The sequence below is a fragment of the Phoenix dactylifera genome, unplaced genomic scaffold (genome assembly GCF_009389715.1).
Source record: "Phoenix dactylifera cultivar Barhee BC4 unplaced genomic scaffold, palm_55x_up_171113_PBpolish2nd_filt_p 000112F, whole genome shotgun sequence".
Lineage (NCBI taxonomy): Eukaryota > Viridiplantae > Streptophyta > Magnoliopsida > Arecales > Arecaceae > Phoenix > Phoenix dactylifera.
In genome coordinates, this window is record NW_024067684.1 from 199,685 (window position 1) to 218,725 (window position 19,041).

General features: G+C 40.1%; 1 protein-coding gene across 1 annotated transcript; it reads left to right on the top strand.

Annotated features, from left to right (window-relative positions):
* The first annotated feature begins 15,697 nt into the window (after window positions 1-15,697).
* LOC103724255 (trihelix transcription factor PTL-like) lies at window positions 15,698-17,935 on the top strand. Its single transcript, XM_008815454.4, has 2 exons — window positions 15,698-16,180; window positions 16,622-17,935. Exons 1-2 carry the CDS (start codon window positions 15,792-15,794, stop codon window positions 17,817-17,819), a joined length of 1,587 nt encoding a protein of 528 aa, XP_008813676.2. The 5' UTR covers window positions 15,698-15,791; the 3' UTR covers window positions 17,820-17,935.
* Window positions 17,936-19,041: the final 1,106 nt, after the last annotated feature.

Here is a 19,041-nt window from a genome sequence, read left to right on the forward strand (position 1 = left end):
GCCAGACAAAATGTAAATCTCCCCTTTTTTTTCAACCATTATCTAAGAATGGTTTTGGACAAGTCCGATGAAGAACAGTCGGCTGATAACGATCTATGCTCATAAGGGGAACAGAACTAAGAGGCGCATGCTTGACCCCTTCCTCGGAATGGGCAAGGTAAGCTTCTAAAGGGTCCTCATTATAAGTTTGTAAGAAAGTCTCCTGAACCAGACTTTCAATCATGTCAACTTCATTGATTTCTTTGTCGTCTGGTGGTTGTTTACTTATGTTGAAGACATTAAGCTCGACTTTCATGTTGCCAAAAGATAACTTCAGCATCCCATTTCGACAGTTGATCACAGCATTTGCTGTGGCTAAGAAAGGTCTACCTAAAATTATAGGTGTGTGACTGTCTGGATGTATTGCAGGTTCAGTCTCAAGGATAACGAAGTCCACAGGATAGTAAAACTCATTTACTTTCACTATTACATCCTCTACAATCCCCTTGGGGTACTTCACTGTCCTATCTGCTAAAGAAAAGGTAATATTTGTAGGCTTTAATTCCCCCAAACCTAATTTTTGGTACACATAGTAGGAAAGTAGGTTTACACTGGCTCCTAAATCTAATAGAGCTCTTTGGATGATCGTCTCTCCTATTTTTATTTCAATAGTTGGGCAACCAGGGTCTTTGAATTTCGGGGCAATCTGTTGTTGAATGAGAGATGAGGCTTGTGCAGCCATAACAGCTTGCCTAGGAATACTTGTTTTTCTTTTGACCGTGGTGAGGTCTTTCAAGAATTTTGTATAAGAGGGAATTTGTCTTATGGCATCGAGAAAAGGTATATTTATTTGAACAGTTTCAAAGACTTCCATGATTTCATCAAAATTAGATTGTTTTTTGGAGTCCTGAAGTCTACTGGGAAAAGGAACCTTGGGTTTGTATGTTTCTATGGGTTTTTTTCTTTCTTCTTGACCCCTCTTCTGAATAGGGTTCTTATCGGATTCAGTTTTATTTTCTTTTTCATTTTCAGGAAGTTGGACTTTATTGTCCACTTGTTTGCCAGACCTTAAAGTGGTAATTGCCTGGACTTCATAGGTCGGATTTCCATTAGAATTGATTTGATACTGACCTATCTGACCTTGATTTTATTGTCTACTAGGGTTAGGCACTGGTTGACTAGGTAGTTCACCTTTCTTCCTATCCCCTAGAGAGTTAGCTATTTGGCTCAGACTAACCTCAAGTTTTGCAATTGCTTGCGCATGGAATTGGTTAGTCTGGACTTGGGCTGTATTGGTCTGTTGTTGTTGCTTGATAAAATCTTGTTGTTGTTTCATCATATTAGCCATCATGGTTTCTAATTGTGAAGGTTGCTGTGGGATAGGGGTATTATAAGGCGGTACAGATGGAACCAAAGGTTGGTTCATTTGTGGTGGACCTATCCTGGGAAAGTTGTTCTGAAAACCTGGTGGACCACCTTGATGCTGAATAGGTTCATTTTGCTTGTATGAGAAATTTGGGTGGAACCTATTATCAGGGTGGTAAACTGGGCTGAACGAGTTGGGAGTGGGCTTCTTAAAGGCACTATATGAATTTAGAGCATTTGCTTGCTCGGCCTTTATGTTAGGCAGACTAGGGCAGCACTCCACTAGATGCTCAGGACTGTTACACAAAACACACAAACTATATGACTCGTGATCCACTTTCATGACGGGATTTGACTCTTTGTATGAACTCGAACTAGTGGAAACAGTGAAAGCATCAAACTTTTTACTCAAGTTGTTCATTCCAGCCACCAGATTGGACATGACATTTTTGAGTTCTAGGTCTGCTTTCATTTCATAATTACCTGGTTTTCTAGACCCAAACTCATCTCTAATTACTTCCTCACCATAGCTACTCCAATTTTGGGCATTTTCAGCTAAGTCAACAAGAAATTCATAGGCTTGATCCGGGGTTTGGTTCATGAACCTACCCTTGTGCATGGACTCAATCATGTTTCTATGTGCTGGAGGTAGTCCTTTATAAAAGAAGTGGACCAGATCAGCCTTATCAAGCCCATGGTGTGGGCATTTGACCAACAAGTCATGGAATCTTTCCCAAAGTTGGGAAAATTCCTCCTCAGATTTTCCTCTAAAAGTTCTTATGGCATCCTTAATTTTTTCAGTTTTTACCATGGGATAGAACTTAGCCATGAACTTTCTAGATAGTTGTTCCCATGATGTGATGGAATTTGAAGCAAGGGAATATAGCCATGCAGCGGCACGATCCTCTAAAGTCATGGAAAACAATCTTAATTTAATACCCTCTTCATCTAAGTTTTGATTTCTAAACGTTTGACAGATTGTCAAAAATTTGTTCAGATGAATATAGGGTTGTTCACTCTCGAACCCATGAAACTTGGGTAACATGTTTATTGTTGCAGCCCGAATCTCGAATTGGGCTGCATTATTAATCGGTAATACTATGCAGGTAGGGGGACTAGCGGATGCGGGTGCAAACAATTCATTCAGGGTTCTAATATGTTCACCCATTGTAGAGATCGACGGTTGGTTTACAGTTCGCAGGTTGTGATGAAAAGTTCTGTCAATCTCGGGATCAAATGGGGTTAACTTATCCCTTAATGACCTTCTACCATGCATACATTTTCCACAACTTAATTAGACTCAATTTTTTAAACGAAATCCTAAAAGATAAGAAGAAGGGTTAGACCAAGATGACCACAATCAACACCACACAACAATTTGACCCTATTAGTCTTAGAGCTAAGTGAGGTTTAGTAGCTTCTTAAATCTAGTTGCACAGAGATGTATCACGTTAAAAAGTTCCTGAAATTCTCTCCTAGATTAGACAGCTCCTAATCTCCCTTTCAGATTAAGCTTGAGCTTACCAGTTAAGCAATCCAGTAATCAGTGACCAGGAAAGTCCCGGGGTGTGTGGTGGTGCCAGAAGGGATACACCGATACCACAATACCCGTAACAGTTCTCACTGTTGTAAAACTTTCCTAGACATCACCAATTACTAAATTCTCACTGGAGTGGCTTTCAGCCGTTTCTTTCCAAGAGCCTAATTGAGCTCGAAAACCCTAAGGCCAACGTCTAATTTGATTTTAATTTAATTTGGCTTAGGATAAGTATGCAAAGTGGTGATTTTTGGGCTAAGGACAGGTAATGACTTCCCGACCTTATCTTTTTAGTGGGTTTTGCCCTTAATTACTTTATGCAAATGCTTAATACTAAATGCAGCAAATAATCAATATATTTTTTAAAGTTTATGCAATGTCATTAGGTTATATTGATTAAATGAGCAAGCAAATTTTTTTTTATTTTTTTTATATATTTACTATTTTCTTAATTTTTTTTATATTTAAATTTTTATATAGCAATAACTTGAATGTAAACTAAAACTAATCCTTATACGTCAGTCAATCTCCGAATGCCCGTTGAATAAGCTCTGGAGATTACTCCGTGAGGAGTCCCAATAGAGGTATGATAACCTCGGGGGATTGCACCCTATCAATTACTAGCAAAAATAATAATTTTTTTATATTTTTTTTTTGATTTAATTAAATTTTTTTTTCTTTTTAAACTTCAAATTTCGAATCTCAGAATTCAAATTTTGAATTTAGAAAATTTTTGAATTTTTGAATTTTTTTTATTTTATTTTATTATTATTTTTTTTTGAATTTTAAATTTCGAATTTCAAATTTCAGAATTTAATAACTACGAAATTATTAACTAGAAATTACCAAAATAAGAAAAATTAATAAAAATAAAAATAAAAACTTACTACCGGAGTACGTTCACTCCGGGCATCCAAAATTTGATTTGATCTTCGTAATCGTTCTTGCTTCTCGATTTGCCTCCCCGACAACGGCGCCAAAATTTTGTTCGTCCGATTCCTGTCTACCTAAAAATATGCTAGACAGATCGTTGTTAGAACCGACGAACAAAAGTTAAATTTAATTCTACTCTTACCTTTCCTACTCGAAGAATAGTGGTTGTAAGAGGTCGATCCACAGGAAGGCGATTGGAGTTGCATAAAAATTAGAACATTCACTCGGATTCAAAATCGACTTTTGAATGATGGAAGAAAAAAAAACATTATGTCGGGGATATTGACTGATTTCCTGGTCTACCAGAGAATTATTTTTTATTGAAATCAACTAGAGGACATATACTTAGATTTAAAAAAATATTTATATATTTAATAAAAAAAAGAAAGCTCTGAACTAAAATGGATGAAAACAGTGCTAGGAATATTGAAGACTAGAACATCGATTTCATGAAAGAAATTTTAATGTATTAAAGAAAGATTACAGAATCTGAGGAACGGAAATTAAAAACAACATAAATTAAAAACTTTAGCATAAATAAAACTCTTTATTAAACTAAATCTAAAAACCCCAAAACAACATGTTTCAAAATAAAACTCTTTACTAAAAAATTAAAACATTGCTCTCAATTAAACTAAAGAAATAGGAACAACATAATACCCAAAATCACTAATACACAAATTAAAAACATAACATCTAAAAAATAAACAACAAAAACAATAATAAAAAAAACTAAGGAAGCGTGATGCTCTGTTTTCAAATCTGAAAACAGAGCATTACTCTTCCCCTCTTTCTTCTCTCACAAACAGAAGGTTCCGTTCCCCTGTTTCTTCTTCTCCCTTGGACCAGCCGGCCACCCCCTTCAGCCGAGAGCTTTGGCCCAACCGAGCTCTTCCTCCTTCTCTGGTTCTTGGCCTCAACCCCCAACCGAGCACACCCTCCTCCTTCCCTGGTGGCCTCTTCTTATAGGAGTCTTGGAAACGCGTTGAAGACGTGTTGGAGATCTGCCTCGCTGGGGGAGATCTTTGCCATGCGCGGAAGGAGCTGGATGCGGTGCGGGATCGATCGCGGAAGAGAAGGGATGCTGGGATTCCGGCTCGGGATTCCTTCTTTGGATGTGCCGGACGCGATGCTTGGATCACGGAAGCGGGATCGAGGGGGAGGACGGACGCGGGATGCTGTGGCGTTGATGGCATCACGGAAGAGATGGGATTCGGAAGAGCTGGCACGGACGGCTGAATGCGGAGGAGGGATCACGGGCTCGCTGGGAATCCGGAATGGGCGCACGGTTGAGAAGCTAGGACGAGCGGCTGTGGGATCATCCGGCTTGGATCACGGGAGAGGGGCTAAAGCTCACTTGGAAAGCGCCGCGGGACCACGTGGATTCGGCTTGCAAATGGGATTCGCTGGGAGGAGCTGGAGCCTGGCACGGTGGCTGGCACGATGCGGATGGAAGGTGGGGACGCATGCGGAAGTCACCGCGGGATCGTCGGGATGAAAGGAGATGTGGGCTGATGAAGAGGAGGCTGCTGTGATGGCGTGATCCGTGGGATGGAGCTGAAACGGAAGGTGGCTGCGTTGGAAGGAGCTGGGAGACACCAAGTTCCATCCAATTAGTATATAGATAAAAAAAATAGTGTGATATGAAACTTGGCTTGTAGACGGACGGGTCATCTGTTCTGACTGGAGGTCAATTGCAAGTCTTTCAAGTCATGGGTCACCCAGCACCTTATAGTTATGGTATGGCCAAATTAGATTTGCCCAAACTTATTTCCCAAAAGCACAAAAGAAATGGACCCAATTCGGATCTGAATCTGACTCGGACCCGACCCGATCTTCAACCGGGTCGGATCTGGGAAGGGATCCTTTTTTAGTCAAATTTGTACTCAATGTGCATTTTATCTCTAATTTATGAAAATCTGTGCCAAACCCAAATATAATATTAATCTAGTGAATTTATCATTATCGGTTAGCAATAATACTAATTTAGGTGACATGTAGGTCGCACTTTTGTGCTCTCATCAATTTACGAACTCAATCTCATAAATCACATAGGATCTTTCCTAATCTATCAAGGTCGATAGATTTCATCTAGATGCACCCCTACTTCTACAATAAACCTATTGCAGCCAATCTGCACCACAAGAATCCAAATGGATAAGGTTCATGTTTATGTGCTCATCAAACTACAGCAACCTTACTGTGAATAGCCGAGGCATCGCAGGTCAAAGGACCAGTTATACAACTGCTGCATCAAGTAAGTCACTGACGAGTGGATAGATATTCAAGTAACTACTTGCTATGGTCACGCTCAATACCCTTGTTCTATAACAAGCACTTGCATAATTACTCCAGTGTTCCTACACTGTGGACTTAAAACATGTCCATCAAAGAAAATGACCGGTGCACTAATCTTAGTGAATCGATCACCGTCTTTATGATGATCCATCGATCAGGAGCAATTCAGGAATTAATCACCAATGACACATGCCTCAAATTATCAACTCTTGAGAATATGCATCATCATCTTATTAATTCTTTGGACGATTCATGGACACATAAGAAAATGAATGAAAAGAATACCCAACTTAATAAATTCATAATTAGGTCAAGTACAAATTTGTATCTCAGACAAAATAATGCGTCATCCAAATTAGCTTCTAGGTATACTTCTAATACTATCCACTCGTCAGTGACTTACTTGATGTTGTAGTAGTATTAAAGGTTCTTTGACCTGCGGTGCTTCGACTATTCACAGTAAGATTGCTGTAGCTTGACTGCACATATATATGGTCTCTAGCCATATAGATCCTTATGGTGCAAATTGGTTATAGTAGGTTCACTGTAGGAGTAGAGTATGCACCTACATTAAATCTATCGACTTTGGTATATAAGGAGTGATCCTATATAATTTATGAGACTGAGTTTGTAAGACCTTGGCCAGGGCTGTATGTAAAGTGGAAAAGAAGTTTTTCACTCTCGAACTAAAGTCGAATAAATCTTGATATATTACAGATGAAGGGGTTTGACGAGTTATCCATGACCTCCATCTTGTAGGAATCCATAATAGTAGGACTGTATTGTACGATAACTGCACCTAGAGGTTCATTTATTCCATTCTGCTGGATTGCCACTACATGCTGCTAGGTGTCATTGGTGGATGGTGAGATTCATAGAGACTATCTTGATGGTCGATGATCCCTGGTGAGTTGAGTTGGAATTGTTCCAACCCATTGAAAGAAGTTTTCAATGATATTGTGATAGACATCACAATATATCTCACTACCAGATAAAATAGAATCTATGGGTCACACACGTTAGAGGTATTGACCGATCCGATGGTTGAATTGTGATTTGGAATCATAACAGTTCATGATTGTCAATTTGATTGATAATTGGTTTAACCCACTAAGAGTTAGTGAGTTGAAGATGGAATAATTATAATTGAATTGCAATTGCATTGAATCAATTGGACTTAATTAATTAGGCTTGATCTTATTAGATAAGGTTCAAGAGTCCTACTTGGAGTAGGACTTCTAGAGTCCTAATTAGATTAGGACTGCAAATTATTAGAGTCCTACTTGGAGTAGGATTCCTAAAGTCCTAATTGGGTTAGGACTAAAATTATATGAGTTCTAATTGGATTAGAACTTCTAGAGTCCTAATTAATTTTGATCTAATAGATAAGGATGATTTCTTATTAGATAAGGATTAAGAGTCCAATTGGAATCTTAATTGGAGTAAGATTGGGCCACCTAGTCCTCTTTAGAAGAGAATTCACGCACAAAATAAAAAGAGGGGCGCACGCCCCTCATTATTTATTTTTATTTTTGGATTTTTTTTGGGATGTGCATAAGAGGAAGCCCTAAGGGCTTTGGGGGCAAATTTGGACCGCAAGAAAAAGAAAAAGAAAATATAAAAAAGGGCCAACAACTCTTTTTTTCCTTCTCTTGGTGCGTGCAACCTTTCTTCCCTTCTCTTGGGTGTGGCCTCATCTTCTTCCCTCTGTCCTTCTTCTTCCTCTTGAGAGCAATCAGGAGTTGATTGTTCAAGAGGATTTTAGCCATCAAAAGCAATCCTTATAAGGGAGCTAGCACCTCGGTGAGATCTAGATGCTTGGATCGGTTCTCTTCGTCGTGTTGATACCCATAGAGCCCGAACATGTGTGCGGCTTGAAGCGAGCCTTTCAAGATAACCACGATCATCAGATTGCGGCGAACATCTACCCACATAAGGTGAAGATCTGATCTTCCTTATCTAAAGTAATTAATCCTAATTTATCTCCGAACAGTTTTAAAATACGTTCAGACGATGAACGGATCCGTGCATACTTCTTCTGCTACGAATCTGATTTTCTGCGGCATGCATGGTTCAGAAGCTTCATCCTTGTCGCGCTGGCCTCTTCAATGTACTGAAATGAATGGGACCTAATGCATATGTGCTTGAGTTGCCAAAAGACTTGCAGGTTAGCCCAATCTTCAATGTTGAAGACCTGCAGCTCTACGAAGGTCACTATGCCGAAGATGAAGACCCCCTAGCCATACCACCATCACTTCCACGACGATCAGCCCCTAAAGACACCATTGAAGACATCTTGGATGATCAGATCGTGTCCACTCATCGAGGAGGATATTAGAAATTTTTAGTTAAATGGAAGGGCAGACCAATTTCAGATTGCTCATGGTTAAAGACAAAAGAAGTCCAACGGCTGAACCCGGACCTCTACGAGCTCTACCAGTCGCAAAACTTGAAAGAGTCGAGTCTTTTTCTAGCCGGAGGAAATTGATGCAGGAGCATCACCCTCATTCCCTTAGGCATGGCACATTGGGTCTAGTTGTGTGAAAAAAATTAAGTCTAACTTGTTAGTGTGATTGAGTCCATGTAATAAGTGATTTAATTCACAATGGGTTAGTGTCTTCAACGCCTAATCTGATTGGGCATTGAGTGGGTCATTAATTAATTAGGAGTGGCCACATGTCATATGGGATAGAGTCCTAAGGAGTTTGGACTTGATCTCATGCGGCAAGAAGGAGTCCCACTTGAAGAAGGACTCTTGCTTGCAGTTGAATCCTTTTCCTATTCTCCAATCTGCAGCCAAGAAGGGCTTCCACATGTGGCTAAGCCTCAATTGGCAAGTTGTTTAGGTAATCAATTAGGAGATTTGAATTTTAAATAGAGTTCTTATATGGTTAGGAGTCCAAATAAAATTTTGGTTGTAATCCTTATCTTTGTCAACCTTCCTCTCTATATAAGGAAAGGTATGAAGAATGAAATCAGAATTTTTGGTGTTTGGAAGAAATCCCTTTTTTTTTTACATAAAGAGAGACTCTTCTTATTTTGGTGCAACACCAATAGGCTGGAGGAAAGGTGGGACGCCTCTCCCCTTCACGCTTTCAAGTGAATTGGTTTTGGGTGAAACTCCCACAACCAACTCATCCTTATCTCTTCTTTGATCCACGCCTCCCCTTGTTCAAGCCATCTTTAGATTGCCACATCAGCAACCAGCTAACTTGTAGGCGAGGCCTGAGGGGCCGAGTTAGTCCTGCCGCCTGCCAGCGTGGAAGCCTAGTGTCTCTGGCGTGCGCGTCACATGTGGCAGAGGCCGGCTAGGTGTCGGTCGAGTCGACTCGAGGCACTTCGCGCTAGAAGGGCCCCTAACGGTTGAGGTATTAAAGTAGCGCCTTCACTAACAACAATTGCTTTTGGTGTAATGGTAAGCGCTTGGTCCTACAATTGGTATCAAAGCCATAAGGTCTCGAGTTCGAGACCCAAACATCGCACAGGGAGGGGATTGTTGGCGAAGGCTTGAAGGGTCGAGTCAGTCATGCTGCCTGCCAGCGTGGATGCCTGGTATCTCTGGCGTGTGGGTCACACATGGCGGAGGCCGGCTGGGTGTCAGTCGAGTCGACTTGAGGCGCTTTGCACTACAAGGGCCCCTGGACGGTTTAGGTATTAGAGTAGCGCCTTCACTAGCAGCAATTGCTTTTGGTGTAATAGTAAGCGCTTGGTCCTACATAACCCATTACGTCCAAACTCCATCACGTTCCCCTTTGGAGTTCTACTTCAATTGAAATTCCAACCAATTCCATTTCAACCTACATACATTGAGTCCAACCAATTTCAGCCGCCCACTAAGATTGGTGGCCAATTTGTGTCAATTGGTTAATCCTCTTTGAGCCCAATCTAGTTCGACCAGCAACCCATCTTCTTCCTTCTCCCTTCCACTAACAAAGAACCCTAGGTGCCATTGACAAGGAAAGAAGAAAAAACAAAAGAAAAAAAAAATCTGCAACCCACCCCGACTGCGTCACGATGCCTCAGGGCTTCTTCAATGTGTTCTATTATATCGTATGAGAAGGGAAGGAACTCTTCTTCCTTGTTGCCTTGAAAATTGAGGGTACCTTGAAAAAGAGAGAGAAAAAAGGTTAAGCAAACCCTAACTGAGCGATAAAAGAGGAAAATAAGAGTGGAGTAGAGATTTGAGGAAGGTGATCGAGGTTTTGAGAGAGTTATGGTTTGAGCCTTTGAGATGAAAGATTAGATCTAGGGTTTGAGCCTCAAACACTAAATCTTTGAGGAGGAAAGAGGTCACTCACGGGAGAAATCCTAATCCTAATCGTCGAGGAAAGGGGGCACAAAGTCGTTGCCGCCGCCGTGCCGTGTCGTCACCGTTGTTGAGTTACCCCATGCGCGATGCGATGATCGCAACGAAAATCACGCACCGGGCGTCGTTCATCTCATGAACTTGCCACAGATTGTTGAATTCAAAAATAATTTCTGGAGTCAATAATCCAGAAGATTTCTTTGAATCCATAAGGAAGAGGAGATTAAGATTAAAACTTGATTACAAAAACCAAAAACAAAAATCAGAAGTAAAGATTTCATCTTCACCTTGGTACGGGTAGAAGCTTGCCGCAATCTGATGATCGTTGTATAGGTTCTCCTTATAACCGCACACGTGTTCGGCCTTTACAAGTATCCACATGAGGATCTGAAAATCAGAAAATTGGATCTCACCAGGGTGCTAGCTCCTTGTAGAGATCTCTCCTGATTGTCGTAGAAGAAAGGAAGAAGAACAGCAAACAATCCTTGTTCTTTGAAGAAGAAACTCTTTCTTCTTCTTCTACCTTGCTTGCTTCCGATGGAAGAGGAGAAGGAAAGGAACTTTCCTTGCTGCCGTGGAAGAGGAAGAAGGAGAGGAAGAGACCTTAGGCATGGAGAAGGAAGAACTCCAATGATCCTTCACACACCTCCCCTCTCTCCTTCTTATACTAGGCATTTAGGGTTTAGTCCATCCTTCGATTAATGCCAAGTGTCCATGGTGCCTTGATCAAAAGGATTAGAATCCTCTTCATGCCGCCCACCCTTGGATGCATGCCATGTGTCCCATGGCTAAATCCTAATGAAATTAGGAGAAGGAGGGGAGGCGCCATGCATGATCCTGTGCCATGGGGACTTTGAAGTCCGCATGGTGTGAATAGGACTTGAGGCATATTTATTCTACAATGCCATGTGGACTTTGGAGTCTGCATGGTGTAAACACGACTTAAGGCATATTTTCAAAAATATACCTTGATCTAATCATGGTTGACCCAATCATGAGCCCAACTCAATTTGGATAAAATCCAATTTGATTTGGCTCATCAAATCAGCCCAATTGCAATCAATTTCACTCAATTCTTCTTCTTTTAACTCACTAACACTTAGTGGGTTAATTCAATCGGCAATCATATTGATAATTGACACCAACTGTAATTCTAAATCACAATTACGACAATCTGACTAATCAAATTCTCTAATGTGTGTGACCCCTAGGTTTTATTCTGTCTAGTAGTGAGATATATTAAGATTCCTATCTCAATATCACTGAAACTCCTTTTAGTAGACTGAAACGGTTTCAGTTCTACTCATCAGGGTTTATCGATCATCAGATAAATGCCTGTGAGCCTCACAATCCATCAGTGATACCTAGCAGTATGTAGTGGCAATCCAGCAAAACTGAATGTATGAACTTTTAGGTGCAGTTAGCGTATGATACAATCCCTCTATCATGGATCCCGATAGGATGAAGATTATGGATAACTCGTCAAACTACATCGTCTGTTATATGCAAGATTTATTTGACTCTAGTTCAAGATTTGGAAAACTTCTTCTCCAAAATATCTGACCAGAAATTTAATCAAACTCAGTCTCATAAATCACACAGGATCACTTTTAATCTATCAAGGTTAATAGATCCCATCTAGATGTACTCCTATTCCTATAGTGAACTTGCTATAGCCAATCTATACGACAAGGATCCGAATGGCTAGGGCCCATGTGTATGTACTCGTCAAATTACAGCAACCTCACAGTGAATAGCCAAGGTACCGCAGGTCAAAGGACCAGTCATACAACTGTCGTATAAGTATGTCACTGACGAATAGATAGACATCTATATGATTGTTTTGGTCATGCTCAGTACCCTTGTTCTTTAACAAGCACTTGCACAAGTACTCCAGCGTCTCCACATTATGGACTCCAGACTCATCCATCTGACTAAGTGATCTATGCACTAATTTCGGCGGATCGATCACTGTCCTCGTGATGATCCATCGATCAGGAGCATTAGCATTTGGCATATAATCATAGAGATTTTTATTGCATCAATACATAACCCTAAACTCTTGTTTTGACACAAACTTTTGAAAATTCTGCTTTAATGATACACAAGAGTAAGGAGGAGGAAAGCTGAAATTCTTTTGGTACTTATTTGGATAAGATAGAGGGAGTTTTTAGTTCAACCCATGCTATATGATATAGTCGTTAATTAGACTACCTTGATACTATCTTGATACTCTTGAACCAAAAGCATTTCATGAAAACTAAACCTAACTTCTCATATGAATGTCAATTTGCTTATACTTAATATTTTGTAATCATCAAAAAGGAGGAGATTGTTGACCCTAGTGTGATTTTAATGTTTACAAAGCCATTGAAGTCATATGGTAGTACTAATGGCATTAACTCGATTGATCTAGTACATAAACACTTAAGGAAGAAAGAAATGATACATTTTTCATACGCTCTACATATACGATTGAAACAACTCTCAAGAACTCATCTCAAGACAAATTCATTGGAAGAACTAGAGAAAAAATTTAAATTTTTAGTTTGACAAAGTTAAGAGTGAAGTTTCCTTAGTTAAAGGGCAATTTTGTATTTTTATAGTTAAATAGATGAAACTTTTATGTGTCAAGCATCCTAAATTACTTGCAATGTCTTTTATTGGTTTCATGTGCAAATCTAACCTTCAGATGTAGAAAATCAGGGTTAAGAGTCGACCCCAGAAAGTTTGGAGCTACTCTGGTATATTTGACACACTTTGGCACACTTAGCACAGGACTCGGGTCGACCCCAACCAATTTCGACAGAAAATTGCTCTTTGGAATTTCTGTCAGAACCGACTCCATCAAGCTCGAGTCGACCCCAGCCATACCCGAGTCGACCTCAACAGAATTTGAGTCGATCCCAACCAGTTTCAACTAAAAAATTGTTCTCTGGAATTTTCTATGAGAGCTGACCCCAAGCCAGCTCGAGTCGACCCCAAGATAGCTCAAGTCGATCCGAGCACGACTGACAGCTTAACGACTAGTTTTGCAGATGTACTTTTTGATGTTCTAACAGCTATAAACGACTGGTTTCTTCAATCGAATGGCTAGAAACTGACTTTTGGAGGTTGGAGAGGTATTTAAGAGTCACTATTCATCAGAAAAAACATCTTTATGGAAATTTAAGTGAGCATTCAAAAAAAAGAGAATATTCAAAAGAGTTCAATTGATTGCTTCAGTTCAAATCCAAAAGAAGGTTATTGAGCATAATTGAAGTGCCTTCAAAAGCTCAACCAACCCATTGAGAATTGAAGCAATCTCAGCAAAGAAAAGAAAAGCGTCTTCAAAGCGATAACATTTCTCTTCTCTTCTTCTAAGTGCATATTTGTTTTATTTGCTCATTAAGGAGCTTTATACCTTGATTCTCTTATTCCTCTTGTAAAGTTTATTGGTGAGTCCGTAAAATTAATGGTGTAGGTTTGTTGGTGAGCCCGTAAATCAGCGGCTAGGTTTTTGTTGGTGATCCCGTAAAATCAGCTGTAAGAATTTTTGGATTGTGAGTCCGGCAAAATAATCTAACTGTAATCCGAGGAGTTATAGTGAATTTCCAAGAAACGCTTGGGAAGTGGACATAGGTGCCTTGGAGTGCACTGAACCACTATACGTCCTTATGTTTGCATTCCATTTATTTTGTGCTTTTTGCTTTATTCTCTTTATTATATTGTGTAGTTGCTCTAGCTTGATTTCTTAAAATGATCTAATTGTGATTGATTAGAGCTTAACTAATCTTACTTCCACTGCACTTATACTCTTCACATAAGCCAAATCATATATCCATATATAAATTAATTTAAGGTCATAAAAATTTAGAAAATCCAATTTACCCTTCCTCTTGGGTTGTCACCTTGGGCAACAGATATATACTTGCTTGCAATCAAGTTATACAATCGAGTAGTCCACATTTATACACACATATCTCCTTTTGTATATATTATATTGTGGCAATGCATGGTTGCTCGATCACCGATTTTGTACCTATCACATAACAACCAGTAGATGGAAAATTAATAAATAGGCAATTTTTCTAATAATCTATCTCTTGAATTAATTTTTTAATTATACTAAACATGAAAATTTAAATTATTGTGGTGGCTAGTATCATTTTTTGATTGGTAATTTTTTGATATTTAATGACTTTATTTTTTAAAATATAATTTGAATGTCATCCTTAAGATTTAAATCTTGGATCTCTCTATAGTGAAAGTAATATGCCAAGCTGCTGAACAAAGTTATCGCATTTACAGATTTTACCCCACAATACACAAATACATACATATGTATATGTATATGGTTGGAATTATAAAATATATATATATATATGCATCCATATATATATTATATATATTATATTTATGATGTAGGTACATATTTACGTACATATATATCCATATATGAGTGGAGTCCAAAATGCATATTGCAGTATTTTTTTTGAGAATTATGGATGTTGCAGTGTTGTAAAAAAAAAATTTCAAAAATATCCATACAAGGTCACCCAAGATGGAGACGGAGACATGGAACTTCAAATGTCTTTTCGAAGATACGGACTGGGCTACCTATCCATACGACCACTAGTTGATGCCCGGAAGCAAGGCGCTGGGAAAGGTCAAAAAGTCCAGGGTACTGTAACAGCGTCATCCTTCCACTACCTTCCTCCTTGGTTCTCTCCCTCGTCGCAGTGAGGACACGTCAGCTCCTCCCATTGGCCCACAAATTACATCCTTGTCCTCCCCTCGGCTCGCGTATGAACGGTACTTTTTCTTTAATTAGGAACCGCTTAAAGACGAAGAGGTAGGAGTGCCTGGTACAAAGACCTAAAAAAAAATCACTGAAGTACCGAACTATAAAAAAGCCCACCCAATCTGCTGCCTGATTTGCCTTCCTAAAAATTTGTACAGTTTGAAACTCGTCCATCATCTGAGCCATCCTATATATCTCCCAGCTAATGAGATGATCATCACCATACCTATTCATTCTCCGAATTTTGTCAATCACCATAGCAAAGTCTTCCTTAAGATATATCGCTCGATACTAAGTACCTACTTGATATAGGATAAATCCTTTTAAATCATCTACAGTTCTACTTCAACCACCGTAAATTCTGACGTACATCGTCCTCCTGCAGCAAGCACTCGGGCTCTCATCACAAACATACGTACACCCCTCACGTATCATAAAAGAGACTTGCTCCGCTCCCACCTCCTTTTTGTTTCCTTGTGAACGACACGATCCGACTCTCTCGCCCTCTCTCCCCACACGCTCTCTGTATCTCCACGCTATCTTTTTTGGCCTTGTTTGCTTGTTGGTACCTCTTGATGGATAGATCTTAAATGATGCCAATAGCGGAGCAGTACAGTTTGCCCAACCTCCACCAGTTACTGATGGCTGGAAAACCTCCCTTCCCGGCGGTCTCTCATGGCCTTCCCGACCCTTTCTCGGCCCACCACCAGAGCCTCGTTGCCAGTCCCCAGCATTATGGGATGGTACTTGTAGTTAGTAAGGGAGAGGAGATGTCGTCTGCCCCTTATCCTCCTCCTCCGCCACCTCCGCTGCTACCTCCTGGTTCCTCTGAAGAGCTCGGTGGTGTTGGTGCTGGAGGCGAGACCCAACGGAGGTGGCCGAGGCAGGAGACTCTTACCCTTCTGGAGGTCAGAGCCCGGTTGGATTCCAGGTTTAGGGAAGCTGCTCACAAGGCTCCCTTGTGGGATGAGGTCTCTCGGTACGTTTTAATAAACCATGGCATCTCTTGATTTTATATCGGTCTTTGTTGTTGTTCCTCTCTCTCTCTCTCTCTCTCCCCTTTCTCTCTCTCCCTCCCCCCTTCCCCGCCCTCTCCTTTCTTGAGCATTATACATACTTTGAGCTTACCCTTTCCTGTAAGTTTTTTTATTGTTGGAGGTGACAGCTCCTTAAAACGTTGCTAGTTTCTTTTACTTGTTTCTTGTAAAACAAATATTTCTTCACTTCTTTAGTGCTGGCCTTTGCTACATCTACTATGATCTGTGGCTATAAAAAATCGCAAGACATACGAAGATACACTGGTAAACATATGGCTCCTGAATGCTGGTGTATTTCATTTTTAAGCGAACCAATGTTATAACATCAACGCATCTCTATTATACTAGTGTTTGTTTGAGTGATCCAACTTCCTAAATTACAGGATAATGGCAGAGGAGAACGGGTACCAAAGGAGTGGGAGGAAATGCAGAGAGAAGCTAGAGAACTTGTATAAGTACTACAAGAAGACCAAAGAAGGGAAGGCAGGGAGACAAGATGGGAAACATTATAGGTTCTTCAGACAGTTAGAGGCCCTCTATGGTGGAAACAACAATGCCATCACAAACAAACCACTCCTCCATGCTACAACTTCTTCCGCTACACAAGCAAACAATGAACCTCTCCAAGCTCTCTACGAGAGCCTCGTCTTGTCAAATTCCACCGAGTTTGGAAGTTCATCAACTGAAGAAGATGGCGGGGAGGAAGGGGAGGATCAAAACACTATTCTAGCATTCCAATCAAATGAACTAGATATGGAGAAAGGCACGAGATCATTTAAGAGGAGTAGGAACAGCTGGCAGTCAAAGATAAAGGAGTTTGTTGACATTCAGGTTAGGAGATTTATGGAGGTCCAAGAGGCGTGGCTGGAGAAGATGTTGAACACTCTTGAGCAGATGGAGCAAGAAAGAATCTCCAGGGAGGAAGCATGGAGGAAACAAGAAGCAGCTCGACTAGATCGAGAGTACCGGCTCTGGGCCAGCGAGAAGGCCTGGATCGAAGCCCGCGACAGCGCAATAATGGAGGCATTGGAGAAGATTAGCCGGCGTGAAATGAAGCCCCAGTTTCGGGAGTTCGCATCCATAGGCATATTGGAAGGTGATGTCAATCACAACGGGATGGAGAGCGAAATAGCACATGGCAATTTAAGCAGTAGGAGATGGCTTGACTCCGAGATCATCGGTTTAAAAGCCAGCATCAAGTCAAAACTCCAAGAAGGGGGGCACGCAAAGGGAGATCTGTGGGAGGAGATTTCGGCAGCAATGGCTTGCTTGGGCTATGATCCAAGTTCTAAGGGGTGCAAAGATAAGTTGGAAGAAATTAATGACTATTTTAGGAAAACCAAGGAGTGCAACAAGAAGCGCAGAGAGAACAAACGGACCTGCCCTTATTACAAAAATCTCGAGTCTTCAGACGGCCAAAGAGGCAAGGAGGACTGTTATGAGGATGTCGGCCAAGCAGCAGAGACTGTTGATCCACAGCCCAGTAATGGAACTTCTAGTTCTAATGGAGATTTGATTGGGTGTCTTGATTGTTGCTTTCGCTTGCTGATCAGTGAGAAAGAGTTTGTGGGTGAGCAATGATGCTTGGCAAACAGCTAGAGATAAAGTAGTCAGCTGTGCAATGTCTGTTTTAGATGTACGAAAAACAAGAGGTAGCAATTGGAAGGATAATTTGTAGGTTGAATGCATGATTTTAACACAGGGATATTTGGCGACCATTCTAAGCCTTGAGGAAAGGTAATCATTGATTAGAATATATTGTTATAATCAGAGCTGGTAGATTTAAAGCTATCCTACTATGGAAAAGAAAGCCTAAAAGGGGCGTGTTTGTCTAGCATTTCCATTGAGGTTCTTTCAAATATAGTAATTTTTATGAAAGTGAACATATTGAACACGGATAACTTCTAAGATGTTTCTCAAGTGACTGGTTATCGAACCATTAGAAATTTTCATTTATATAATCTGTCGACGATCAAGGCTGATGAGGGCGACTCCTTTTTTTGGCAAGTGAACTGAGGCCGACTCTGTCAATATAATAATATGCCGGTATGCATAGCTTGCAAAACACGTCACACTTACAAGAGTTTCAAGGTCCGCGCAACTTAGATTAGTGACCTCTCTCTTTGGTTCACGCATAGTCTTCTGACTTGCACTAATGATCCCATTGCCCATAATGTCAGGCAGGAAAATAGACTTTCTTCTTGATATCTTTCATATTTGCACATTAATCCCTGTATTTTCTAATTTTAAATTTTAATTGCTGAAATTTTGTAACTAATAGCTTATATATCTAAGTTAATCAGATGAGAATGAATATTTTACCTTCACAATGCTGAAGGTATTAATTTCATATCTACTGGATAATTTTGCCCCTAGTCGTCAAACTTAACGGATTACTTCACTTGTATCCCTCCATCATATTCCATGTCAGGAGTGAAAGAAAGGGATGAGAGCAAGAAGATGTCAAATCTCGAGTCTCGTTAGCTTTTAAAATAAGAGCATTTTCATCCTTTTGCAACTTTGATTAGCCTTAAATAGCATTTAGCCAACGATAGCTAGTAGAATGACTAATTTATACTAATGGAGAATTTTACAAAAGATTATATATGACTATAAAGAGATAGGAATTAATATTCAAATACAGAAAAATTAAGAATTTAATATGTCAAGAACCCTTTTTTAAGCATTAAGTATAGCACTACTCCATATTTTGCACCATATGAATAAGAGAAACTAATTAGTTGATCCTTTCAGTAGCTAACATGGCTGATTTTTAGCAAAGGAAAAACTTAGGTCGATCAAC